Genomic DNA, 27,195 nt, shown 5'->3' with positions numbered 1-27,195 from the left:
AGCATCTTTAAAACTGCATTCTTACAAAACAAACAAACGATATTGAACTGCAAAATTGTATCATCTACAGCGCTAGATATATGTGAGCTCTTGGAAAAAATGCTACGTTTACAGAAGCTTTCCATTCCAAAGCCGACATCGCCGAATTTAGGACAATAGACGATCGGCGGTCGCACAAAAACATAATTACAGTGAAGAATACCCATATCGCCATAGGCTTCGTTAGAGTTTTCTTTCATTTTCATCCAGTCTAACCTTTATTTTTGCTCACTTTCTTTTACTACAAAAGAGTCTTTCTAGAACCCACAATTTGGGATCCCATTAAATATTACTGTTCCGTGACTCTGTGCTAATTTTAGCTCTCAAGACTTCCCGTTCTGTCATTAGGTAAACATTTCTTTATTTATTTTAATTTTTCTGGAATTTTCACAAATTGACCCGAAATCGTCGTTTCTTAGATGCTCCTAAACCTTCATAGCATGTTATAAAAACGCTCATCAAAATTTGGGCGACTACCTACCCCAACCGATTCCGAATCTATTGCAATGGAAATTTGAAGAAGAATTTATGAGTACTTCTAAACAATGGCTTAACATATTCCATGTTGGTTCATTTTTCATTTCTCAAGTACCGAAGCAGGATCTTTCCTTTAAACACCTGTTTCTTGGAATTAAAGTACACGCATTTTAGTGCAGTGAACTATAAACAACTCCTCATTCCCTTAAGAACCATAGCAGAAACGAAAGCACAACTTTTTGTAAAACTACCGAGACACGAGAAATTAAAGGAAAGTATTCAGCTTAACCACAATTTTCCACCGATCGAGAGCCAAAAAATTAAACTTCTTGTCGTTCCTACCTGCTGTGAACTATTTCGGTTTCCGACGAAGGGCTAACGCTCGAAACGTCAGCTTTTGTAATCATTACGGTGGCCAATTTACCATTTCAACTTTGTTGATATATCCAAATTATTTCGTTACTCCCACCGACGCAGCCCCAAACAGTTTCTTTCGAAACTATCAGCCTTTATTTCGGTTAAGCTTCCAGTATGTTTTGTATCCGTCAGCATCGTTGATAGGGGCGACAACGGAGTGTATCCTGGCAAATATTTGTTGCGAAAGCCCCAAGAGATGTAAAAGAGGAATTTTTTTTCTTTGTAAGGGACAAATAAAACCAACAGTCAAGAAGTATGTTGACTCTTTAATAGCTAGCCGTGAGACTTGTTATATAAATCAGTTACAAAAGTTTTCTGTAAAACAGTTAAAAGTTTTACATGCAGATGACAAAAAACATTTTGAACAATGAATCATGAAATCTATCACGTCATGTTATTTTTCTTTTTCTTCCTCTGTTTTGGCCGCCATATCGGTTTCTGGGGTTTGGCGGGCAAATTAGCGGCAGCCCTCTCGTCCTGAAACTTCTGCCTGCATACAGGTAAAAGGAAGGTGGCAAAACAATTAGGAGTACCGGATTAAAAGTAAAGCCGAAAACTCAACTTTCAACCTACGGAACCTAACTCAGTGGTCTGAATTAGGGCTCAAGAGTTTCGATTTTTGCAAGACGCCATTGGTAACAGCAAAGTACGATAATTCGAGTTTACTCCGTAACTCACCATTTTTTCCCGAGGTAATTCACCGCTAGATGCGTCGTATATTTTGTCAACCAGTAAAAAGTAGGAAGTGCCACATCTACAACGAGACCAGCACATATCTTGTATAAAATGGTTTGGCGTGTAAAGGGAAGAAATCGTCTTTGGATGGCTTTCAAGTGTTCTGAAGACGGAAAGGGAAAACCGGAAAAAACAAAAAACATATTTGAAATGAGTAAATTGTATTTTAGTTTTAACGACAGCATGAGTAAAAGAACATTTTCATCTGCAATACTACCAGTAAGTAAATAGAACACGATTATCAACTACGCGCTCTTGAAACCGGGTGGATCGATAAAACGAGTGTCTGTTTCCTAACTAGTTAACAAATGGTAAACACCACAGCGTACACTATTGAGTTATGGATGCACGCGGGAGGTTGCTAAGCACGAAAGAAAGGTAAGAGTCGCTCGAGGCGATGGCCGATTAGTATAGATTTTAATTTTATGGTAACGGTTCAAATAAATGATTTAAATGAAATATTTGAAAATCGATGCTTTTGGTTTTAAGCCTGCCTTTCGTTACTCATACGATCAATATTTTAATACTCAAAGAGACAATAGGGTTAACTGTCAGCTCTAAAATGGCGAAAATTGGTGAAGTTTAACCGTCAGTCATAAAAAATGTTGGACAAAAAAATTTTTGCTTTGATTATAACTCTACGAGTGAAGCGAAGTTAAATCTTGTATCGCAATTTTCATTCGACTGTCGAAAGAAATTCTTCGCCGTGTGATTTGTTCAAAAAAAACTCGCGCCACTTTCCAAACTAATCAGATGCAAAACAAGGAAAAAATCGCAAGCTGGTCGATCGCATTTTCCCGCGCTTTAGGCGGTTTGATTTTTTTTTTACTTTGAGTCTCATTGGCTTTTTTAAGGCATTTTGCTTTCTTCTGATTGTCCAGTGTGATTGCTTTGGTTTTGGTTTTACGATACTCAATCGAAAGCGCTAGAAATCTTCGGAAGGCTTATTCACTTCCACAACTTCTGCAGTAGGGGCTTATTTGGGATTTTAATTGGACAGGAAAGGATTTATATCAAAATAACATGGAAATTTAAGGGAAGAGCCGATTAGTATAGATTTTAATTTTGTTGAAAATGTATTATACAAACCATCGCGTCTCGATTCAATGATGCACGATTTTTTTTCGGCAACAATTTTGTTGCAGGCTGTCCGCCCTAATATTGAATTATGTATCAGTCGAACCCCATTGAGGGGACTGAATTTAGAGAAAAAGTGAAGTCAAAGACGTTATCATGATTTTAAACTTTCAGTCGTAGAACAAATCAAACTTCATATGCACCACAAATTTATTCATCCTCATAGATAACAGATAACTTGGTTTTATTAACTGAGATAATGAAATGAATTTATAGGTGGCAGGTTATCGCTCTGCATAAAAGATCGGTTATGGTTCGCAAATTGAAATTTTTCACGCTAAAGTCTTTAAATTCACCGTCAACTTTTGATCCAGTTTTACTTGTTAAGTCGACTGGAACATAAGCTGGTGATGGCAGAATATTTGAAAAAAAGAGCGTGTCATAAAAAAGTCCTACTTCAAACTGGAGGGAAATCAATTGCTTGGTCCCATTTTGTTAGCTAAGAATGAAATTGCAAAAAAAATTCACTCGCAAATAATAGTTTCGTTTTTCATCTCATGGGTACTTCAGTGTATCTGGAGGTTTCACCCCATTGCAAGTTCCCCTGACCCCCCTCCCTCCACCACCAACACCATCGCGAGTTCGCCCCCCTGCAATAGAATAAGTTCGTCCACACTTTTATCGCTGAGTTCGTTCCCAAATCTTTTACTCGTTGCTTACGGCAGGACATTTTACAAACATTAAACATTCTTACTGAAAGTGGCGCTAGAATTTATATTAGCGGATTACAATAATACTTTCTTTAAATTGTGTCATTTAATTAAAAAGCCTGCGAAAGTCGGAGGATTGTTTATGTAAAAGAGAGTTTCTATCATAGAAACATAGCTAAGAAGAGAAAACAATCCCCTTAGGACACACAAGATGGGTCGGTGCGTGATCAGCGTACGAGGGGTTAGGAGTACTAAATGTTTGCGACGTTCAGATCTATTCTCATGGTAAATAGCCGATCAGAAGAATTAGGTTTTACTTTAGGTTTTTATTTGGATCTCATAACCCTGCGGGCAGATTTTAATTTTAAGAAAATCGAAGGGTTATAACGCGCGTGCAATTGAACTAATAGTAATGATGCTGAACGTGGAGTTGAAATCAACTTAAACAATATTGTTAGTTGAACAAAAGGAAAAGACAGCTTCCTACCCCGCTCGTAACAGAAAACTAACAGAAATAGAGGGGTAATACTTCTCGGCCTTTCTACATAAACATAGCCGGTCAAAGCCTAGAAAAGCTGTATCCAGCCACTTTGATTTCGCGGAAAGTTATTTGTGAATAATAAATGAGCTTTTATCGCTGTTCCAAATGTGCCTTTCTTTTTTAGATGCACCAAGAAAAGCGCTTAACTCACGAAAACACAGCTGGTACATGAACATGGCGGTCAAAGCATAGGAAAACTGTATTCAGCCATCTTAATTTCGTTGCAAGTTATTTGTGAATAATAAATGAGGTTTTGTCGCCGTTTACAAACTTTGCTTCGCTATTTGAGATGCACCAAAAAAAAAATAATAATAAGCGCTTAACTTATGAAAACACAGCTGGGGACGAGAAGAACCATATTGGGGTACTCCCTGATTTTGGAGCAGAAATAATCCTCGTTAGGACGAACTAATGTTTAAAAGAGTTTGGTAACGTTCACCTTACCATTCACCTGGTTAGTTAGCTGAATAAGTAAAGTGAATAATTAGTACTTCAGTGAACCAATTTTACTTCTGTATCCTGCGAGCAGAGTCGTTTTTATCAGTGCCAGGGTTTAGGGTCGTTTTAGTAAATTAAATCTCGTTTCAATCGCGAAACCGAGGGAGGGAGCGTATCTGCGACCAGATTGAGGAACCAATTACCCATTAACTTTTAGAAAGAGGAAACAACTTCTTTCAGAGACGCCTTTCACAGACATTTTTTTAACGAGTCGTGATGAAATAGAGCATTTCATTCCGAATGCGATTTAATGTGATCCAAGCGGCATATTTTATTTTATCAAGTTTTTAGCCTATATCAAGTTATAGACCTGTCAACCGTTTTAATAACGTTCGAATATATTTTTAATTCTAATTGTGGTAATTTTAGGATCGAGGGCCACTTGTTCATCAGTTGAATTATTGTTGTGTGTTACCTTCTTAAAATAGAGTTGTTATATCATATCCTTAAACTATTTTTCTTAACGCAATCGCCTTCCTATCCTGAACTTGGTCGGTCAGGTAAGAAAAAAGACACGATTCTCGAAAGGAGCTTGACTGTTAGAAAAAGTCTGGTCGCACACGTTTGCTCTCTGACTGTTTTCCCAACCCGGATTTTTTCAAATAAATCGTGATAATTTGCCAAAAAGTGATTTTGGTTGATTAGCGACACTTTACTGGTCAAACGGTGTGTTTAGGTTTTTTTTTTTAATTTTCCACAGAATAATGGTTGGTCGGGCAATGGGAAACAAAATATGTTATTAGGTTGGCGTAATAGATCGAAGGAGGGTCTGTAATGTACTTCTTTGAAGTATAGCTGCAACATATTTGTCTAAGTTAAAGTGAGCTTCTACCGCCCAAGTGTGTCTTACTACTTAAAGAGCCAGTGGTCAGCCGTCATTTTACGTGGAGCGGAGGCAGGTCCAATGACTTGTCAAATTATTTCATAAAAAGCAGATCGTGGAGGCGGTATTTATCTAACGTTCGGTTTTTGCATGAGATGTGATGAGTTGTCTGTTGCTGAGCAAAGCAGAGGGCAAACTTCAATGAGCCCAAAACACTCTTTTCATGCTAATAAATGATATATGACGTTTTCATTTCTTTATCTGAAGAGCTAAAAATCCCCTTTTGTGTTCTAATGACTCCGTCACCATTCTGTCAAAAATTAATCAGAAATGAAAAAGACTTTATTGAGCAAGATTATCAGAGAAAACTTTTATCTTAATTTGGCATAGTTTAATTGTACTAAATTTAAACGCAAACTAGGGTCGAAATTGACGGCAGTTTTCATCCAGATGGCATGCATTAGCTAATGCGATTAAAAAAAATTGCAATTGGAAATCCATTTTATGGCTGAGAGCCGGGTTGTTACTCAATATACGATTGGCTGTCCCGAAAGAAAAAAAAAATGTAATAATTACTGCCTTCTTGACTCTTGCTGCTTTTTTCTTTAGCGAGAAGAGTGAAAACCAACCAAGCGGAAAACGCGACGGAGAACACAACTATGGCAAACGCCAGCAACGTTAATAGATCGGGTTCAGCAAATGGCACTTCACCCTCTATGATGGAAGGCATTGTAAGGGAAGGTACGTTTTTTATTGGGGGGGGGGGGTGAGCCGGGGTTTCAGAGGGGAGGGTCATTAGTAAATATTTTACAAATTGTGGAGGGTCAAATCTGTTTGATGCGCAGCCGGGGGAAGGTCATAGGTTTTTTTTTTGGCAAGTAAAAACCTACTCCATGTCAGTTCGTTGACTTTTAATTATTTGTTACCAAACACGCGAAGTGTACAGAAACCTAAAACTTATATATGCAAGCAGAGCTACCAGTCTAAGTCAATCTACATAAGTTTAAGCAGATGTCGAAATATTATGTCAAAAAACTATCTTGTCCCAACTAACGTAATTGTCTCTCTCGACCCGTGCCCGCTTTCGTCCATATTTTGACGTCGGTAATGTTTCCGCGCGGGGCTCTGGTATAAAATTAGTGTCCGGTGACGATTCGTTGCTTGAGCTACTCGGGCTTGAACCGACAACTCGATCTACCACATCACTTTGCGAGTCAGTTTCCACCTCGGAAAGTGACAAGGTCACTTGTTGCTGTACATTTCTGAGTGGGGGCTTCCGAGGTTGTTGACGCCCCATTCAATTGTACAGCAAGCTACCAATGTGCGCTTTTATCATTGCGACTTTTTCAGCTTTCTTCCCGTTGAAGGTGATCTTGTGATGAGAAAAGTACAAGGATAGTTCGTCCACCCTCAACGACGACAGCTTATCGGAGTTGTACAGTCCAACCCAGTCAATGTCATTGTACTCCCGGTTCAGCCGTTCCATTGGCTCCAGTTTCAGTCTCCTCTTTCTTCTTCTCCTTGCGCATTTTTATCTGGGAAAGATGCTCAACATACTCCGCTACAAGCTTTTCGGGGACAATGTAATTATCTGAAAACCTTCTAATAGCCTCACTTTCCCCACTGACTAGTTCACTTTCCTCAAACGATCGCTTAATCTGAGCTCGAGGCTGGAAGTCATCCGACTCACGGCCATCGGTGGGAGTTGCACTCCAAGAGAGATAATGGAAGTTTGATAGCTTGCCATAGTCGGGATATGGTCGTCGAGTTGGAAGTGGAGCGCTGGTAGTTTCATCCTTCTCGCAAAATTTACACAGTTTTCCACTTATCTCTTTACACGACATTCGCCTATACTCAATATAAAGCTCACCTTTCTTACAAAATGCTATTTGAGAACTCAGTATATTCGCCCTTTGGGTTCGGGAACCACCCCAGATCTTCATCTTTCCACTTCTCTGGACTTGTACTTTCACTTGTTCCCGCACCCGATGTGCTACCAAGTCAGAGGAGTAGCGGGCGTCCATTTTAGAATGGCGAGTCGGCAAACAGCCACAATAGCCACAAGTTGCTCCATCTGACCTCATGAAATCCTGGCATTCTCCACAAGCGCATTTCCTTCTTTCTATTCCTCGCGCATCCTTGCCCATTTTCAAGTTTTCACCGTGCAACGCTACGCAATTAACTGCTTTGTGCGCAGACACGGTTATGTGAGCAACACTTCCGGTCAGTTATTTTCACTTCCGGTTGTTTTTGTCCTGGAGGAGGCGGGGGGAGGGTCAGATCCATTTTGTTTAGGCATTTATGAAGGGTCATGCATTAATCCAATCTGGAAAGTGGGAGGGCCACGACTTTTTTGGCAAAAAATTTCTAAAATACCCCCGCCCACCCCCGCCCCCCCCAATAAAAAACGTACCTTCTCTTGGGCATTAGCACTTCTTCACACTGGGCTGTCTTTCTTTTATAAATATTTGGGATATCGCTATAGATACATTTATCTAATTTCGGGAGTGGTCATAGCTTTCATCACAGTAGCTTGTTACGTCGCTATTTTGTTTAAGTTTCAACAGGGAAGCGTCGTTACACAACATCGAAACAGAGACGCAAAAAGTGTGCGTTTGACAAAGACTTTGCTGCTTGTTTCTATCACCACATTATTCTGTTGGATCCCTTTGGTTGTCGTAAGCGACTTACATATCCTTAATGTTAGTGTGTCTTGGAGATATTATGTATATTCGGTCTTTCTCAATTATTGTAACTCGTTTATTAATACAGTTGTATATATACATTGAAACTTCCCGAGTTTCGCCAGGGTTGGCTACTTCATGCTGTGTCCATACCCTTGTCAGGAGACAACAGGCGGTGAACTCTGAATACTCCACCTCGAGAATTAACCAGGTGGCCTCCTCAGATACCCCGGTTACACACCGATAGGAGCCTTTCAAAAAGATTTTGTTTCGCAAAAAAGCTATGAAAACTTAAAGGTAGGTCAGTTATGAAAACCGTGTGTGGGAAGTAATAACAATTCTCTCAGGCTGACCGCTTTCTAACGACCCGACGTTTTTAGTTATGTTTTAATGATGAGTAAAAAATAAAAATGCTTCACTTAAAGATAATGGAACATGAGGATGACCACCTAACTTGCATTAACAAAGTAGTTGGCGAGAGAAAGTGTTTTTCAATAAGTGACGCCTGGGGGCGTATTGAAAAAAAAGTATTTACATGTAAACTAGCTTCATGAACCAAACTGCAAATGGCTGTGATTAAAGTGTAGATGTGAAGAATTTGCAGCTTGGTGGAAATAAAAATAGTGTACTTGAACTTTAACAGTTCATATTTTCACGCTTATGCACCTTATGTAACGCCTCACAGGAAAGGCCTAGAAAATTTATCCAGGAAGGGGAGCAGTGGGTGTTGTCTAAGCGGCCTCGTAGACTAAGCTGGTTGAAGTGGCACATAATGCTACTAACATTGCTCAACATTTTTCCCAATTATGCCTTAAAAATACTCACGTTTTTGAGGGACTACCCACACTGCCTGGTGATCTTTTTAGAATAGGTGACCTCAAGATTTGCGTTCGCGAAAAGTTTGGTCCTTTTTTCACAAGAAAGACAAATAGCGTCGATCGACACCTTTTCACTTAAAAAAAACATAGGCGTGTTACGCATGCAGGTGTTATTTTTTTGGGATATGTGGGTTGAAATGGGACACTTACTGACTGATGCTGGTGTCTGAATAATTGTTGGTAATAATAAACTGCATCGACACCACGTTTCCTGCAGTCCCCTCCACAGCCCTAATTTGAACTCGTCACGCAACGCTCTCTCTCTCCAACGTTGCGTGACGCTTATTGTGCTTTTTTCCTGTGCAGAAAAATGCACAATAGGCGTTACGTAGCACTTTTTAATAATGGCGTAAAGCAATGTGGTGGACATAGCCTGGGAACGAGAGTGAGTTTTGGCACTGAGTGTCAGTCAGGCTAAAATCCTGGGCCTATAACCAAGCTTGTTACAGTTTAAACTTATCTTTCGAGCGAACTTAAATATATTGAAAAAAACAATAATAATAAAAAACTAAAAAAGAGGGGACCCTCTCAGAAAGCAATCTACGAACGGCTCAGTATGTTTTTCGCGTGACTCTAAGGCCTGGTTGCTAAGCTCTAACAGTGATTTGCGAAATTTGTTTCTGTGTATCTGCTCTGAACTTCAATTCTGACACACTAGAGAAACTTAATAGCTGAGGAGATAAATGGAAAGTTCCTGTGGCTCGACTTCAAGTGAAGGTGTGTCTTTATTACCAGCATTTTCACAAATGTCGTTTTATTTTGTAGTGGGGCTCAGTTAAATTTTTGGGAACAAGTCATATGACTGCATGTACTTGTACATGTACATGTAAGATCAATATCTTCCCAAGTTTTGTAATTTGCCGTTCTCTGGGTGATGATTCCCTGGGTAAAGCGAATTTATGGACTGCTGTAAAGGTTATGCAGCTATACATAGCAGGTCTCCTGACTTTTCTTCTTTGTGCACGTGTGTTTACAATTAGCAATGCCATATTTCACATCATTAAAAGTTAAATTTAGCTCACTTACGAAACAAAAATGTGTTTATTTAGGGTACGATCTTAGCTTGCCATTCCAATGTTACAATATCAGCTAACGACTCAAAAAATTCATCGTTTCCAGTTCTAATGCTTGATAGGCAATTTTTCGGAAACAAAAAAATTTAGAAGTGCTCGGTGCATAGACATCAGCATCAATATTTTCAGTGGAGCCGAGCTCGTTTACATCCGGAAATTGTTCTCTCTTTCGCGGTTTCCATGTTTGTTACGCTAATCTTTTGTATCCGTGAATCGTCTCGACCTCCTGTTTTGAAAACATCTCTCTGTCAGCTTTTAACGTCAGAGTACAGAAGGATAAGGTGGCTGGAAAAAAAAAAAAATTACTAACGGACTTGTGATTCAAGTCATAAACCTTTCAAACGCTCCAGACTGTAAGTGAGGGGGGGAGGTGTGGGGGCTCATAAGTTAGCCCAGTTAGCCCAATGGATAGTGCGCTGGACTGTTGTGCGGGAGGTGGAGGGTTTGAGCCCCGGCCGGACCAACACTCAGGGTCTTAAAATGATCGAGAAGAATTTGCTACCTTTCTATAACATCAAGAAATGGCTAGATATTCTAGTCTTCTTGGATAGGGATGAATAAATGGAGGTCCCATCTCCTGCAGGGTTAGGGGTAGGAGACGTTAATTACCCACACACGAGATTACTGTGCGATGGATGTCCTCCCCTGGGGTGGGATAGGTGGGTTTAAGGGGGGTACTCAATTGGGACGAAAGTTCTGTTCCGTTCTCCTGCTATTCCTGTAGCGAACAAATTAAATTCCCTAAATTCCTTAAATAAATAATTATGCATGTAAAGATGAAACAATTTTTAGTGTAATAGAAAAAATCCGAGCCCCAGATGGGACTTGAACCCACGACCCTTTACATGCTCACTTTGGAGGTTGGTTGGCTGCATCTTGATATGCCTTAATGTGACAGCGTGATGCTGTTAGTGAGTTTTCGCAGGTGCTTACCAATACTTGGCTGTGTAGCCGCGCGATGCGGTTCCAGTCGAGGCCCACAAATTGACCCTTGCTCACCATAGAGTCTCCAGTAGCTCAGTGGTTCGAGCATCGGACTAGATCACGGAGGGTTGTGGGTTCAAGTCCCATCTGGGGCTCGGATTTTTTCTAAATAATTATGGGAATACTATTAGGCGATTGGCAGGTTTTTTTCCAGCAGTGTTTCTAGTTTTTATGCAGTCTGTATACAGTGTATATTTCTTTGGTTAGAATACCAGCAATTTTATAATCAGGACAGAAACTACATGGTAGTTGAAATATTCATGTACATATGTTGATAGGGTGGTGCTCTCAATAATGTATTCCTTTAATTGCAAAATGTCAAAGTCTTAAGTAACAAGCTAGATATGCTAATTTACTGGACATTGCAAATGCATGTGCACTAAGCTATGTATGCTAATTTGTTGTGAGTTACATGTGAACGTGCAACACATGTAGCTAAAGGTTTTTATGGACAAGATAAAAACTCTACTCAGAAGCCACATAGGGGGTTATTAAAGGCAACTCTGACAGCTCTGGTGGCTAACAGTAGCAATCATTTCAGAGAAAAAAAATGAATTGTAAGTTAGATGCTGTTTCTAGTGGATGGTTGCATGTGATGAACAACAGCTGCCATGAAGAGACTAAGTATTAGACTTTGCCAAATTATTTTGCTTATTAATATGAACACTTAATTTGTTGTTTTATGTATCAGGTAAGGATCCTGGTTCAAGGAAATGCAGTGACTGTAACAAGTCGTACAAATCCTGTGAATGCAAGGTAACTGTCGGTGATAATTATAAATTAAAATACATTTAAACTAATTTTTTATTTTCTATATAATTATATTTTTGTTTAATTATAACCACATGAAGAACACTACTAACAAAGTCTACATTAACTACCTTAAGGATACTCACACAGAATTCCCTAAAAAAGTATGTACATTGCATTATACTTACATTATGGTACAGATAGTACTCTTACAGTATAATGTACATTTGAAATGTTAAAGTTCACAAAGTAACCAGGTGGACAATCAGACGTGGTTTTATGCAACTCTGGTTTAAGGATTTGATGATTGTAACCAGGGAAATTACAATTCACTGACCCAACGTTTTGACACTCCTGTCTAGTGCCTTCATCAAGGGTGATTTTGCAACACGAGGTCCTTTGATATGCTCACTAATTAGCTGCCATTTTTTTCTGACGAAGTGTAAATAGGTATCCTGTAGTAAGCTGCCATCGTAATGATTTAAAGGACTGTGGGCAAAGTTGATATGCCAAGCTTCCAAACAAAGGCGCTGGTAGTAGCATCAACTAGTGGTGATAATTTTTAGAGTTATCCCACCCAATTGTATAGTTAGTTAGGCATGTGTTCTCCCTCAAAGCTGAATTTTCTTTTCTGCAAAAGAAGACTGCGTTTTGATGCTCTTTCAAACGAGTACCAAACTGACATTTTGTCTGTCCAGTATACTTGTGATTGCAGTCATATTGCATGGAGTAGAATAAATAGCATCAGTTTGTTGTTCTTTTGTAACAGGATCTGTAGGTTTGGCAAAAAACATTGTAACTATTCAGAAGACTCTTGATGGGCTCTGTAACACTGTGGATGTAAGGAATAACAGCAAAACCAGTTGCTGGTTCCTTCTCATCAGTTCTCATCAGTTCCTTTTCATTGAGCTAACTGCCTCCCGGTTAACTCAATTGGTTAGAGCGGGGGATTGTGATGTGCGGGAGGTCGAGGGTTCGAGCCCCGGCCGGACCAATACTCATGGTCTTAAAATAAGTGAGGAGAATTTGCTACCTTTCTATAATCAAGAAATGGATAGATATTCTAGTCTTCTCAGATAAGGACGAATAAACCATAGGCCCCGTCTTCTGCAGGGTTAGGGGTAGGAGACGTTAATTTCCCACGCACGAGATTACTGTGTGGTGGATGTCCTCCCCTGGGTGGGATGGGTGGGTGTTGGCCCTGAAAGGCCCCCATGGGGAGTGGTCAATTAATGTATGTATGTATGTGTTGCTAGTTATTATATATTTTCACTCCTCAACCTTCGAATCTCAACCTTTTAATCATTGTTTATTGTAAATGGACCCACACCAACAAATATTTCACATTGACCCTCACCCCTATTTACCATAAAAAGTCAGTCGCTAAAACTTTACTCAAGGCTGACTGTCTACCATCTCCAAAGGATGACTTCATTTCCTTTTTAACTACATTTAATTTAGTTCTTGAATCCAGGATAACAAAAAATTGCACTTTTGCTTGCTCTTTAGAGTCAAAATAGTGATAGTTTGTGATTAATAACATGAATGACCACTCCTTCCACATTTGTAAACCTCAGGCCCCTCAGGCATTAATGTGCAAGAAACATATTTATTTTTTGAAATATATATATATTTTTTAACACAGAATTGCTTGAAATGTGGAACAGTTTTTCACAAGTTTTGGGGAACTAACCTTGTAAAGGGAAGGTAGGTACCTTTTCAGAATGCTTACAAATTTCAAACTATTCCCCATGGAGAACTCCTACCAACACTTACAGTTAATGACTGTAATACCGGGCAGTCTTATTGAACAGTAACAGTACTTTTTTTTGTCTTCTCTTCTTTAAATTGAAAGGTCCCATTGCCGCACTTGTTGTGCAGCAGTATGCGTCACTTGTCATGTGTTAGCCAACAATGGTATAAAGGTAACTTCAGTTAAAAGCTTAATACCTTGGTTTATTTTACAGAATTGTTTTCATTCTAGTTTATGATCTGCTGCCTGAACAGGAAGTTGCAAAAATGAGTGTCAGCAGAAATTCCTGATTCATCAGTGGAATAAAACAACACTGCATTTCCCTTAAAAAATTACTCATGACAATTAGATCTGCACAAAAATGAACTTCAAAAATGGTTGCCATGCTACATGGTACTTATATTAATTAACTACATCATAGAACAACTAATACTTACAGTAAGCAAATTTGGTGGTTTCAAAAGGGTAGATTTATTGGTAGTTACTTGACCAAGTAGATAACAACACATTACATGGTAATACTGAGTTATTGTAAACTTGTTGTAGGTGTGTACAAGATGTCTTGTCAAACAAAAAGAGGATGAGATGAATACACAGAAAGCCCTCTCAGCTATTGAAGAGGCCAGAACAGAGAGAGGTGAGCCTCAATCTTATCATTTGCTAATAGATAGTAGATTTTTTCTATGCTGTAATTTTTGTTTTAAAATACACATTTTTTAATTGGGATTGATACTCTTGAGTTTCTGAAGAGCTTGCCAAGAAATTACTTACCCAAAGTCAGGTTTCCTTCCCTCCATGCAATCAGCTTTTTATGTAGGAATTTGTGTTGATTTTGATCCAGATCCCTTCCAATTAGTCTGTTTTTGTCTCACTTAATGGTGTGTTTGCAGATTATATTGCTGTTAAAATGATATAATCATTTTTCCATAGTCGACTCAGTGTCTTCAGTGAGATCAGAGACATTTGTAGTTGTGTCATCTGTGTCTCGTCTGTCCCCTGTGAAGAAGAAAGAGGCCCTGTTTGAGGCTGCCAAGACAGGTACAGTTTAGTAGATAATGAGTATTTTTTTCAAAACCTGTTTTTAACTCAATTCACTGGTAAAAAGTATTCTATTCATTAATGATTTTATTTTTCACATGTGCTGCCTTAAGATTGCAATTAGTGGAGGTTAACAAAACAGCATTCTGTTAGAACTACACTGTAGTTAAACTTCTTCGGATCATAATTTCCAAACTCCCTGTCACTTACCTCTCTTAATTTCCTGCTCCGAATTAATCTTCCCAAACCAACAACCTTGACAATGCTCAAGAGTTTTCACAACTGAAATGAATCAAAGCTGAAGTCCTGATTAAGTTCTAATTTGACAAATAAATTTTTCATAGTGTTGAATATGTAAGATGATAATATGCATTAATTATGTTTTCTTTACTTAGGAGACCACTACTCAATGGTGACTCTTTTAAATGACAACGTTGATGTGAATATAAGAGGTATTAAGTTTCATTTCATTTATTTGTTTGGTGAGGCTTATTGTTATTTAAAATCCTAAATTTTATTTAATATTTTATTATATATTAAATACAGTCTTACGTAGTGTTCATTGTTTACGTGTAGATGTGGACAAGAACACCCCACTATTTTTTGCGGCTGAAGGTGGACATCTTCCTTGTGTGGCTTTGTTAATGGTAATTATTAAAAACTGGAGCATTGGATAATGCAATTCAAGACTTTTTATTGGCTTAGCCATAGACCACTTTCATAAATGGCTGCTGGATTAATATTCTTTTGTTTAAATTTAAATTAGCCCTACTGGCCTCCTTCTCCAGTACAAAATTCAAAAGAATACATTATCTCAAGCGAGGCCAGTAGGGCTAATTTAAATTTAAACAAAAGAATATTTATACAGCAGCCATTTATGAAAGTGGTCTATTATGGTATATGAGCCAATATACCATAATCTAATATCTGTACATTGTAACATCCGGTTTCTTCTTACAAAATAAAGTCGAGAAGATTTGTCTAATATCTTAGGAGCATTTTCTTTAATAAAACAATTATTCCACTCGCACTTGTTGGATATGAGGTGATCATAGCCAACTCGGTGCTACGTGCCTCATTGGCTATCTATCATCTCATATCCATTGCGCGCTCGAGGAATAATTGTTAAATAGATATGATAGATATGTTGCCATTAAATTTTGATCTCAGATATTGAATAACGCTGCCCACTTGGTTGATTCTCAATTACCTCAGTCTTTGTTGAATGACCCAATTGAATTGGCAATCATCCTATGTAAGACATTTTCACCAAAGACTTTACATGTAACAATTAATGAATAAAGCTTGGTTGCAAGAACTATGAAGGCCAAGGTTTTCATTGAGTAATGAGACATTTGGCTGCACCATCTGACATAAACCAAGGCCAATTGATACCACATACTATCATGGGAATATTGTATTCAATTATAAAATTCAATTCCACTGGATACTTGAATTGCAAGACTGTTAATTTTTTGGAAGAGTTAACCCCAAAATGCTGACACTTCCTTCAGTGAGATAAAAAAGGCTAACTCCTCCTTTCCCCTTAGTTACAACAGGACTACTGGTACATGCATCTTTATACACCCTCTTAGACTGTTGTATTTCAATTTCACTGACTTCCACTGGTGCAGCCAAATGTCTCATTACTCTATGAAAACCTTGGCCTTGATAGTTCTTGCAACCAAGTTTTATTCATTAATTGTTACATGTAAAGTCTTTGGTGAAAATGTCTTACATATGATGATTGACTGACTGACTTCCTTTGCATCACTTTTACAGGAACGGAATGCAGATGTGAAAGCCATGAACAGTGTAAGTTTACAATTGTCCAGTTATTATGATCAAGGTGATTATTGCTTTTAGGGATTAAAATTATTTCATTACTATCAGGCAAAAGATTTTTAACTGTAGCATTTATTGTACTTCATCATCATTTTATGTTATTTAGTCATGTAAATTTATAATAAATTTAGTTTCAATTTAAACTAATTGTTTATTTCTACTAACATCTCTTTCCAGAAATCGTGGACCCCTCTTCATGCTTTAGCATGGTAGGTGACTTTGGCTTTGTCAATATTAAATGAAAAGACAAGCAATTAGCTTTTTTTTCGTTCACAGGGATTTAAAAAAGGTAGCTTGTTATCAATGAATTATGATGAATTTGGGTTCAACTTTTTCAAATCTATAACATCTGGAAAAGTGCTTCAATCTGAAAACTAAGAATAAACAAGAATAGTAGGCCTAACAACTAAAATATATTATAGTTTGAGGGAAAGGGGAGTACACTGCAGAATTGTTGCCAATAAAAGCTTTCATGTCATGTTTTCATGTTGAAAACAAAAACCTTATTAAAATTAGCTTTCAACGCACTTTAAAACACGCCTACTACAAAACTAGTTTCGTCCACAGACCTCTTCAGTTGTACAGTTGATACAACTGAAGAGGTCTGTGGACGAAACTAGTTTTGTAGTAGGCGTGTTTTAAAGTGCGTTGAGAGTTAATTTTAATGAGGTTTTTGTTTTCAATATGATGATGAATGATACTTTCTTAGCTTCGACAATCAAAATTTCGCAAAAATGTCATGTTTTTGGTTGGTTTTCCTCACTTAGGAAAGGTGCAAGTGATGGCCATGTCGAGTGTGGGGAGCTTCTTATTCAGGTACTGCAAAATTGAATTGGTCAGTTTGTAGCTGTAAATGAAGGAACAAGTCTTTATGTCTGTCATTCAGTCAATCTGCCAATCATTGATGAATTGATGACAATATTTGGAGCAAAACGTGTAATAATTTGAATTTTATCCACCTTTAGATGGGTGCTGCCATATTTGCTCTGACAGATACTGTGGAGACAGCTGCGGATCTTGCAGCTCGCTCTGGTGGCAAACAGGAGTTAGTACAGCTGTTGAGAGCTGTTGAAGGTAAGGGACACTCTATCCCGTATTACATACAGTAGATTGTTGCATGCGGTACGTCTCTGCAGATGCATAGAGATGAGCAATCAGTCACTGTTCAGCTGTTTGTGACTCGATTGAGGCCTTAACTGATCAAAAATGTCTCCAGTTGAACTCGGTAGATTCTAAATCCGCATCAGCTCTCATCGACATATTTTTCTTATTTTTCTGTTACAGCTAAAAATATGTTTTTAAATTTTTTCAGTTCATAAAGGAGAAAATCCTTGCTCTTCTGGTGGATGTTTGAAAGTTAGACTAGAATAGATGGCCGTTTATGTACCAAGCAACCTAACATTGTTTTGTTTTCTCGGTTTAATTTTTGTTTTTTTCAGTTGATGTTGCAGTACAGACGTTACAAGAAAAGTTGCAAAATCCATCAGGTGCGTTCTCTAAAACGTACTTATTACATATTACAGGATTGTGAGCTGGTCTTCCTTTACCAATCACATAAAATCGAAGAGATGTATAAGAGCAGGGTGGCTACACTTATTGTAACTATGAAACAAAGCGAAATACCTTTTGACGATTTATGCCGCTTGAATGTTGTTCTTGCCTTCACATGTAGTGAAACGTTCCTTGTTAAAAATTTTCTTTCGGGCCTTTGAACAGGTTTTTCATTCAAGGATCCAATGTTGAAGCTTTACGTTGCAACCGTTTTGAGGCACATCACAGAAAACATTCCTCTGGACAGTTCGAAAAAAACATCAAAAGGTCAGTTACAAGTGCAGACAAATTAGTACTCAACCAGCTCGAGATCAAAATGAAATATCCAAATGAAATAGCGAATCTATAAATAAAGCGATTCTGCCTGAAATATCCATTATCAGATTAACTTATTTCCAAAAAGTTCTTGTTTGAGTTATTAAAATCTTTGTCACCTCCCTCCCCCTACCCCTTCCAATTGAGCGGTTTTTATTGACTTCTTACAAACCGTACGCAAAGACCGTACAGGGGAATATTGGCCCGAGCGTGGCCAGGTCCGTAGAAAAACAACCAATGGTCAATCAAATAATCCCCAGTACGGCTCGAGCAAGTGAGATTAGCAAGTAGTTTATCATATGGCACTTTTTTATTTGGAAGTTTCCGGCTTTCGTGAGTAAAAATACACGACTTATGACCATTTCCGTGGAAATGTTCCGTATGGCAAAACCCCGACCAAGTAAGAACCAAGAGGAACGCTCGGATTATATGACCCCAAGACTTCTTTGTCATGTAATAATGGTGGTTATTTTAATATCTTTCGTATTTTAAGAAATGTGTTTGTTATCGTGCTTATAATGCTAATTGAACATGTTGATGGTTTGATTCGCAGTTAATGAGGCGAAAAGTTCACGGTTCTTAAAGACGCCAGAACTCATGAAAAGGGAGGACTTCACAAAATCACTCGACAGAGTGAGCCACAACATTTGTGTTACGATTTTGTTTTACCAGGTTTCTCTTACTACTTGAAGGTATTTGAATTTTTGACGGATTAACTGAGGCTTAGCTATATTTTTGACAATTTCTCCTTCAATAGGGGCTTCGAAAACACAATTCTTGTGAAGAACTACGTCCCGAAACTAATGGTGAGTCACACCCAGATAGCCATTGGACAAATATTTTTTAATAAATGTTAGCAGTGATAGGTTTTTCTGGAGACACCGAGATGACCATAAGAGTGTATCTTTGAAGTAAAAGCAAAATTAAACCGCCTCTTGGTTTGTTGATTTACAGTCTTACCTCAATTAATTAAATGTCCTCTTGCTTTTTATCTTGTCTCAGGGACTTGGAGTTTTGGAATTAGTTCTCCGTCGTGTAACATTCCAAGAGCTGATGTTGAGCCAATCATCAGATCAGATTTGTTGCCTTCTGTGACGGCCAACCCAACAAAGCTTGAGGTTAAAATGCATGCAACTCAAAGAGCAGATATAGAGGTCGATTAAAGTTGATAAAACGCGTTAAATAGGTGTTTCAAGTTTTATATTGTACTTTCGGTGATTGAAGTCTTGAGAGCGCACTTTGGAAACGATTCCATTTGGTGTTTGTAGGAAAGGTTGATAAAATGTCAGGCTGAGAAAGACGATGCTGAACAGCGCTGTAAGAGGCTGATGCAGTCCATAGCTAGTGCTGCTGAGGTATGAAGCTGTTTTTTTAAAATTTTTTTAAATTTTTTTATCCAGCACAATGTGCATGTTGTGGGCGCCAAGCCTAGGAAAAATACAGCCATTAACGCGTTGAAATACGTAGGAAAACACATAACAGCTGCCAACCGCTGCTTAATATGGGAAGATAGGCAGCCTTTCAAGCGCGGGAAAATACTTCTCCGATTGGATAGTTACGGGGTTTCCGCATTCTGATTGGTTGAAACATGCTGCAGCCGTTGTCGAAAGCAGGTTACTTTGGATACGAAAGATTAGCTTTTCTTGCTCCAAGTAAGCTTAGAGGTAACCAACAAAGGGAATGATTTAACATGATTTGTTAGTTTCCTCTGTTTGTGCCGTCCAAGCCTTGCTACGGGGATAACCGTATGCTCTCTAGGATTGTTGAAGCCAGAATGTCTTCTTGCTTTTGGTCTACCAGTAATCAAATTTTTATGAATGATTCAGGCTCACGAAAAGGAGGTGACAAGATTACAGCAGGAGATAGACATTGCACGAGAACAAAAGGAGATCGCCTTGAAACGGGTCAGGAATTATTCTGCTTTTTGCACACTACTGGCAATACGCAATGCGAGTGTCACAAATTTCAGTAAATAACGCGACGCAGGAGAACATAAACTCAGTTGATATTATCTAGTTTGATGGGATTTGGCTTGTTTACATCTCAATGCTCAACATTTTTAATTTTGTCTTTTTGAATGCGTGTTATCAAAATAGGCCTCATTTTCCCTAATTCTTGTCTGTCTGGTTTCTATCTACCATTGTTTCCTTCCGATTGACGATCATTTTCAAAAACCCCAAGAACAGTTCATATCACCCTGACGTAGATCCCTTAGGCCTTGACTGGGACTTTACCTTTACTTGAAGCCTTTTATTTCAACAGTGCGAAGCTACCTATGTTAACAAAATGGCTAAAATCAGACAAGAAACAGAATCGGCTATTCAAGAGGTTAGTTGCTGCGCCTGCATTCTTAACCTCTGTGATACAGTACTTATTCTATAATGCTGCAGGATGTGTTTTTGGAACGCCTGGTTATTGTACTCCATTGTCTTGGTCCCTAGATTAGCGGTATCTAACCTGACCCTTTTTTAAACCGATCGATTATTTAACTCATTAATTGATTTATCTTTGTATATTCAAGGCCAGCGCGCGGCTTGAACAAGCAGAGAAGGACCGGGCCGAGGTGCTTCATATGCAAAACAATTTCAGGTTAACGTGGGTCCCGGATGAGGTGAGGATAAATTTTTCAAACCAACAACAGTTTATCTCGGATTGAGTTTTATCTAGACCAGCCTTTTCTTTTCTTCTTTTTGACTGCAGCTTGTTAATTACTGTTCTAACAGCAAGTGTCGAGCCCCTTTCACACAGGTGAGTTTAATGTGATAAATCGTGCACCTATATTTTTCTTGATCGCGTGGTGATCAGAAGAAACAAGGACTCAAGGAACGAGAATGGTAGCTGCTTAGCGTCGTTCGCATATGTGAAATAACTACCTTTGGAACCTTCATCCATGTTATACACTCGTGACCAAATACAAAGGTTAAAGGTTTGGAGCAGTTTTCCTCAGTTTCGAACAAAGTTTGCGTCCCTCGACATAGGGGTGTCGGAAAAAAGAGGTGTCTGTTTTTTCTGTGTTTGGTATTGAACTGAAAGTACTTGTAGCGTTTTTTCTAAGGATCGTCTTTGAAATTTTATAAAATATGATTCAAAGAAAATAGTCAAAACAATCAAGCGCAAGCGTTACGAATACCAATGTTTATTAATAATTTTTCACTATAACTTAAATTGTCATTTAGGATGGAGAGGGCAGCTAATGGGCTGGCGTGGATTCTCAAAATAAAAGGAATCAAATAAAGAAGCCTGAACTTACATGTAACTTTGCTCTTATTCCATAGACAAGAAGACGTCATCATTGTCGATGCTGTGGCCGAGTATTCTGTCACAACTGCACAGATCAATCAACACCGTGAGTTTGACATTGCTCTCATTTACTTTAACAAGAAAATCTAACATCACTGCCCCCCCACCCCACTCCCCCTCCCCTGTCACCTTTGCGGATTTCTTAGCTGTACCTGGTCTTCTAACGTTTTTTTCTGGTATTTATCTAAACAAAGAAACAAACAAACAGCGGTAACAAAAAAAAAAAAGAAAACTGCCTACTTTGTACGCTATGAGGGCTTGGTTGAGACAGGAGTTGTCACCTCAGTTAGCCAATCAAATTACAAGGTTATGCTATGATAGAGTGTAAAGCTGTTTGCAGAGAGGTTGTCGGAAAATGGACAAACTGCACGCGACAATCTTGAGGGGATAAATACCGAGAGGGACAAAACAGTAGAATATTATGCTGTAAATATTTTTCCGCTTAGTTTTTACTTCGAAAGTTACATCGTCTTCATTTTGGTCAGGTCAGGACGCTGTAACCGCGGGTAACCTGCTACTGGTACTATGTAACCCAGTACAACCTGTCGCATAGTCGAGTCGTCGGTGACTAAACCGACAAACCCCCCAGGCTTGCCTGAGGAGGAGGGTGTGTGGACACCCAGTCAGGATTAAAAACAAGACCTTCAAAGGGCGGATGAGCTCCTCGCAAGCCAACGGCCATCCACTGCAGCAGAACTTGTCCTCCATTCGTCGAGGTATCCTTGCCATTGGAACCAGGACATGTGATGTCAAGCACTGTGGGAACTTTGCCGTGCAAGTTTGTACTCACGTTAAAAATTCACGCACAGCCTCCACTTGGCCAAAAGTCCTACGGCGACTGGTAAGCGGCGACGGGGGCAGGATTGTGAAGTCTGGCAGCCTTCAGTTGTGAACCAGCATGTAGGCGGTGGGGGTCAAGTTACAGTCGCTCTGCTCTTGGAGTTGGGAACAGAAGAGTAGTTCGGTAGTCGCCCCCATGTCTGAGCAGTCCTCTTTAGGAGCCACTCTGCTCACCCCGCATGGGGAAAGGATTAGGAAAGGTATCCTAAACATAGTCTGTTTCCTTATATTCCCTGGCTGGGTTACCGCACCCAGCGGGTTCACCTTTGTTGCGGTCGAAAACAAAGAAAGCAACAACTCCTTTTTGGTACATGGAATGTACGTACTTTGATGGACACTGAAAATAGTGAGAGACCAGAAAGGCGAACTGCCTTCGTTGCTCGTGAGCTTCGCCAGTATAATATTGATATCGCTGCGCTTCTGGAGACCCGTCGCGCTGGTGAAGGACAACTGACTGAGAAAGGAGCAGGATATACCTTCTTCTGGAAGGGGAAGGAGGAGAATGAAGAGAGAATACATGGCGTTGGCTTTGCCGTAAAAAATGAGCTGATTAGGAACCTGGAGGAACTCCCGGTTGGTGTAAGCGAACGCCTGATGACACTCCGTTTTAAGCTAAAATCCAGTCAACAAGCGACAGTAATCTCCGCATATGCACCAACTCTACAGGCTGAACCTGAAGATAAAGAGATATTCTACTCCACTCTTGACTCTGTGTTAACACAGATTCCATCCAATCACAAGATCATTCTCCTTGGTGACTTCAGTGCTCGGGTTGGCAGAGATCACTCTGTATGGGAAAATGTCACTGGGAAGGAAGGGGTAGGCAATGCTAACTCCAATGGGATCCAACTCCTGACCAAATGTGCGGAGCACCAGCTGGTGATAACAAACACCCTCTTCCGCCAAAAGAACAGGAATAAGACTTCATGGAGACATCCTAGATCACGCCACTGGCATATGATTGACTATGTCATTGTACGTTGCTGTGACAGAAAAGACGTTCTGATCACCAAGACAGTGACATCATCTGACGAGTGCTGGACCGATCACAGGCTAGTACGATCCTCTATGTCCTTTGTCATTCGCATAAAGCAGAGAATGACGCCGAAACGGCAGAGGCCCAAGTATAACCTAGGGAAACTTGATCACCCTGAGAAACAAGCTGAGTTCCAGTCCAAATTGACTGCAGCGCTGCTACACGTTGATGACATCGATGTTGATTGTCTCTGGGAAGGCTTAAAGACTGCTATTAAAACAGCTTGTGACGAAACACTGGGCAGCCAGAAGTGGTGCCATCAGGACTGTTTTGATGACAATGACGCAGAGATAGAGCAGATGATTGCTGAGAAACGTAAAAGATTCTCTGTTTGGCAGAATGAAATCAGTAATGCTATAAAGAAACAGCAATACCACGAAATGAGATCCAAAGTCCAACGCCGGGTCCGTGAGATGGAAAATAATTGGTGGATTCAAAAAGCACAGGAGATTCAAGCTCTATCCGACAGCAATAACAGCAAAGCCTTCTTTGCAGCCACCAAAAAGATCTATGGGCCAACATCCCAGGGTGTTAGGCCAGTTGCAGGCAAGGATGGAACCCTTCACGAGGACTTGGCTGGCACTCGTGACAGATGGAAAGAACATTTCTGTGAGTTACTGAATCGGACTCCCTCGGTGAACATTGACGCAATTGCGAATTTGCCTCAACTCTCTGTAAAAAGCCAACTTGACGAGACACCGACTCTAGAGGATATTGCCACAGCTAGAGGTGCTATGAAGAAAGGCAAAGCTGCTGGCCCTGATGGTATCCCCGCAGAAGCATACAAGGCTGCTGGTCCAGCTCTCATTGAGAAACTGCATGTACTCTTCACGCGAATCTGGGACGAGGAAGTAATTCCCAGCGATCTTCAAGATGCTCTGATTGTCACCATTTTCAAGAAAGGCGACAAGGCAAACTGAAAACTACCGAGGTATATCCCTGCTTTCCATTGCTGGGAAGATCTTTGCTCGCATCCTTGCATGCCGCCTCTTCCCCATGCCGAGGAGGTCCTTCCAGAGTCTCAATGTGGTTTCAGACCAGCACGTGGGACTGTGGACATGATTTTCTCGGCACGACAGATTCAGGAAAAGTGCAGGGAACAGCATAAAGACCTTTATATGGCTTTCATCGATCTGACTAAGGCGTTTGACTCCGTACATCGGCCAACACTGTGGAAAGTGCTCTCCAAAATTGGATGCCCAGAGAAATACATCAGAATGATCCGTCTGCTGCATGACAACATGTCTGCATCAGTACTTATTGATGGCGAGTCTACCGAAAGTTTTGTAGTGAAGACTGTTGTTAAGCAGGGCTGTGTCATAGCCCCAACACTCTTCTCGATTTTCATCTCCACCGTGCTACACCTGGTGTCGGAGAAATTACCTCGTGGTATAGATATGCAGTTTAGGATGGATGGCAAGCTGTTCAACTTACGGCGACTGAAGGCTAAGACATTAACCACGCACATGGCTATACTCGAGCTCCAATATGCTGACGACAACGCCCTAGTGACCCACACAGAAGACCTTCAAGTGGCTGTGGATGCCTTCAGTTATGCCCATAATGCGCTTGGCCTCACACTTAATGCTCGGAAGACACAAGTTCTTTTCCAACCATCACCTGATCACACACTTGAACGAAAACAACCCGAGATCACAGTTGGAGACACACGCCTTAGCTCTGTTGATTATTTCTCGTATCTTGGTAGTTGGCTGTCATGCAAGGCAGATTTGGATGTTGAAACCCAAGTTCGTCTAAAATCAGCCAGTGCTGCCTTCGGTAGCCTCAGAGACAGGGTGTTTGATAATAGAAACCTCTACACCAACACCAAAATAAAGGTTTACAAAGCCGTAATATTGCCAACCCTGCTGTATGGCTCAGAAGCTTGGACAACCTATAGCCGTCATCTCAAGTCTTGAGAGGTATCATCCGCGTTGCCTTCACCGTATCCTCAACTTCAAGTGACAAGACAGACGAACAAAAAGCAATGTTTTGGAAGAGGCTAATGCACAAGTACTGAGTCCTATATTATCAAGAACCAACTTCGCTGGGCTGGTCACCTTGTCCGTATGCCTTCATCCAGGCTCCCAAAGAAGATTCTGTATGGTGGGCTGTCCAATGGAAGACGTAACCAGGGGGGGCAACGAAAACGCTTTAAGGATAGCCTTAAACACAACCTGAAGCAGTGCGGTATCAACCCCGAGAACTGGGAACAATTGGCCAATGACCGGCCTAGCTGGAGAAGTGCTATCCACACTGGTGTGGCGCACAGTGAGCAACGGAGGAGGGAGCACTGTGAGAGTCTCCACTCGGCGACAAAAGAGAGACAACAAAATGCCAGCGTAGTTCCAACCTCCACTGACTTCAGATGTCCAGTCTGTCAGTGAATTTGCTCTTCCCGAATCGGACTGTATAGTCACCAGCGAACTCATGTAAACCAATTTGATTTAATTTAATCACTGCCAAGTAGACATCTTACTCGTTACGAGGGATTGCCAACACACACACACACACACACACACACACACACACACACACACACATCGTCTTCATAGTTCATTAGGGTTAGTACGTTCTTTTCGTTTTTCATTAAGCTTACAAAATATATTCATCAAACTCGCTATGCTTAGGCCTCCTTCTTTACAGTGATGTTTTCTCAGATTTCCCTAGAATCCTGAAAACAAACCACAATGCCTTAAGGGGTTGTCGCGTGCACTTTTGTTTTTCCGACATTTCTGCAAAAGGCCTACTCTAGGCGATTTTAAGGCGACTGAAGCAAAATTGGCAGAAAAAACATTGCGATTAGGCGATTTAAGGCGACTTAAAGCGAGTTTATTTGACTGAAGTGATAAAATCAAAGTTGGCAACAGTCTCTCCATAACCCTTAAAAATGTTTACAGAATCCCTTGCAATAAACGGAATAGACATTTTAGAAGGGTGGAACCCTTATAACATTGCGTAACCAATAGCGACTTAAGGCAACTTAAGGTCCCAGAGTAGGCCTTGCAAACAGCTGTATACATACTCTGTTCTTGCTGGCAATCATTGACCTGGTTCATTTTCAAGAGGTTTGTTTTTCTTTTATCTTTCAGAATTCCAGCCTTTGGATACGTACAGCTTGTCCGAGTGTGTAATCCTTGCTTCGCTTTGATAGACGATATGTTCTGTGAAGAACCTGTTGTTTTTACCGACATAACATGACAGATGTTGTCGGCGGGAGAGCACGCTAGTGACGACATATGTACCGTGGGAAAACTGGTGTCTTGTCTGGCCATAACCATGAAGTTCGCATCAATCAAAATGATTAAGACAGCTTCTTACCGTACCCATACGAAACGTTTCTCAATTGTGACCTTACTGAGTGTTAACAGTATGATTGCTAGTACGGATCTCCAAAAGATATATACGTTGTACCTAAAGAGTTACTTTACAGTAAGGATCGGTGGATCTAAAGAATTCATTTAATATATGTCACTTAGAGATGGAGTTATTGTCAAATTCCCAGCCGATTCAGTTGTAAATAGATATCGAGATACTGAGGCGTACGCATCTTACTGAAACTGTCGCAAAATCCGTGTTACATAATTTATTGCAAAATTTACGAGGTGACTTATGACTGGCTTGATAATTATTATATTTTTTGAATTCTGAATTTGATTGGTTGGCAGCCAATCCCATTAAACCATATCGCATTAATAAAGTATTTGACAAGGGTGTGGGTTTTGACAATAGCTGTTCGTGTAGCTCAAGGCTGTCTTCAGTCGTACTCCCAATTGGAGATATTTACGTGAATTTGATCAAATGCCCGTACGGACCTGCGCATGCTCTTAT

General features: G+C 39.9%; 1 protein-coding gene, 1 long non-coding RNA gene and 1 pseudogene across 5 annotated transcripts; 1 reads left to right on the top strand and 2 right to left on the bottom strand.

Annotated features, from left to right (window-relative positions):
- Window positions 1–1,186: 1,186 nt before the first annotated feature.
- LOC111342667 (uncharacterized) lies at window positions 1,187–14,367 on the bottom strand. Of its 2 annotated transcripts, none has more exons than XR_015991289.1 (3): window positions 14,211–14,367; window positions 1,612–1,771; window positions 1,187–1,423 (listed from the first exon to the last, which is right to left on the bottom strand). It is a non-coding gene; the product is annotated as an uncharacterized LOC111342667 (long non-coding RNA). The 2 variants fall into 2 exon arrangements; XR_002695977.2 differs by lacking the exon at window positions 14,211–14,367 and adding an exon at window positions 1,886–2,014.
- Window positions 6,152–7,421, bottom strand: LOC148725799 (uncharacterized; annotated as a pseudogene).
- Window positions 9,335–27,078, top strand: LOC111342656 (uncharacterized). Of its 3 annotated transcripts, XM_088732018.1 has the most exons (25): window positions 9,516–9,596; window positions 11,628–11,692; window positions 12,456–12,701; window positions 13,332–13,393; window positions 13,542–13,611; window positions 13,986–14,076; window positions 14,370–14,477; window positions 14,873–14,929; window positions 15,054–15,124; window positions 16,260–16,292; window positions 16,500–16,531; window positions 17,090–17,138; window positions 17,288–17,396; window positions 17,762–17,809; window positions 18,039–18,140; window positions 18,742–18,821; window positions 18,946–18,994; window positions 19,191–19,342; window positions 19,457–19,543; window positions 20,015–20,092; window positions 20,451–20,516; window positions 20,710–20,799; window positions 20,889–20,936; window positions 21,464–21,534; window positions 26,457–27,078. In XM_088732018.1, the coding sequence occupies exons 6-25, from the start codon at window positions 14,025–14,027 to the stop codon at window positions 26,563–26,565; spliced, it is 1,491 nt and encodes a 496-aa protein (XP_088588144.1). In that variant the 5' UTR covers window positions 9,516–9,596; window positions 11,628–11,692; window positions 12,456–12,701; window positions 13,332–13,393; window positions 13,542–13,611; window positions 13,986–14,024; the 3' UTR covers window positions 26,566–27,078. The 3 variants fall into 3 exon arrangements, with proteins under 3 accessions (XP_022805484.2, XP_022805485.2, XP_088588144.1); XM_022949749.2 differs by lacking the exon at window positions 12,456–12,701 and having other exon boundaries at window positions 9,335–9,596; XM_022949750.2 differs by lacking the exon at window positions 12,456–12,701 and having other exon boundaries at window positions 9,342–9,596; window positions 19,191–19,306.
- The last annotated feature ends 117 nt before the right edge of the window (window positions 27,079–27,195 follow it).

The sequence above is a fragment of the Stylophora pistillata genome, chromosome 8 (genome assembly GCF_964205215.1).
Source record: "Stylophora pistillata chromosome 8, jaStyPist1.2, whole genome shotgun sequence".
NCBI classification, from domain to species: domain Eukaryota; kingdom Metazoa; phylum Cnidaria; class Anthozoa; order Scleractinia; family Pocilloporidae; genus Stylophora; species Stylophora pistillata.
Note: the sequence above shows the minus strand (reverse complement) of the source record. Positions and strands in the feature narration are given on the sequence as shown.

Excerpts from the sequence above, each read along its gene's own strand:
- LOC111342656 (XM_022949749.2), top strand. The coding sequence starts at position 9,563 with ATGGAAAGTTCCTGTGGCTCGACTTCAAGTGAAG. Across the intron at positions 18,822-18,945 it reads TCACAAAATCACTCGACAGA|GGGCTTCGAAAACACAATTC; the intron begins GTGAGCCACAAC and ends CTCCTTCAATAG. Across the intron at positions 19,343-19,456 it reads CTCAAAGAGCAGATATAGAG|GAAAGGTTGATAAAATGTCA; the intron begins GTCGATTAAAGT and ends TGGTGTTTGTAG.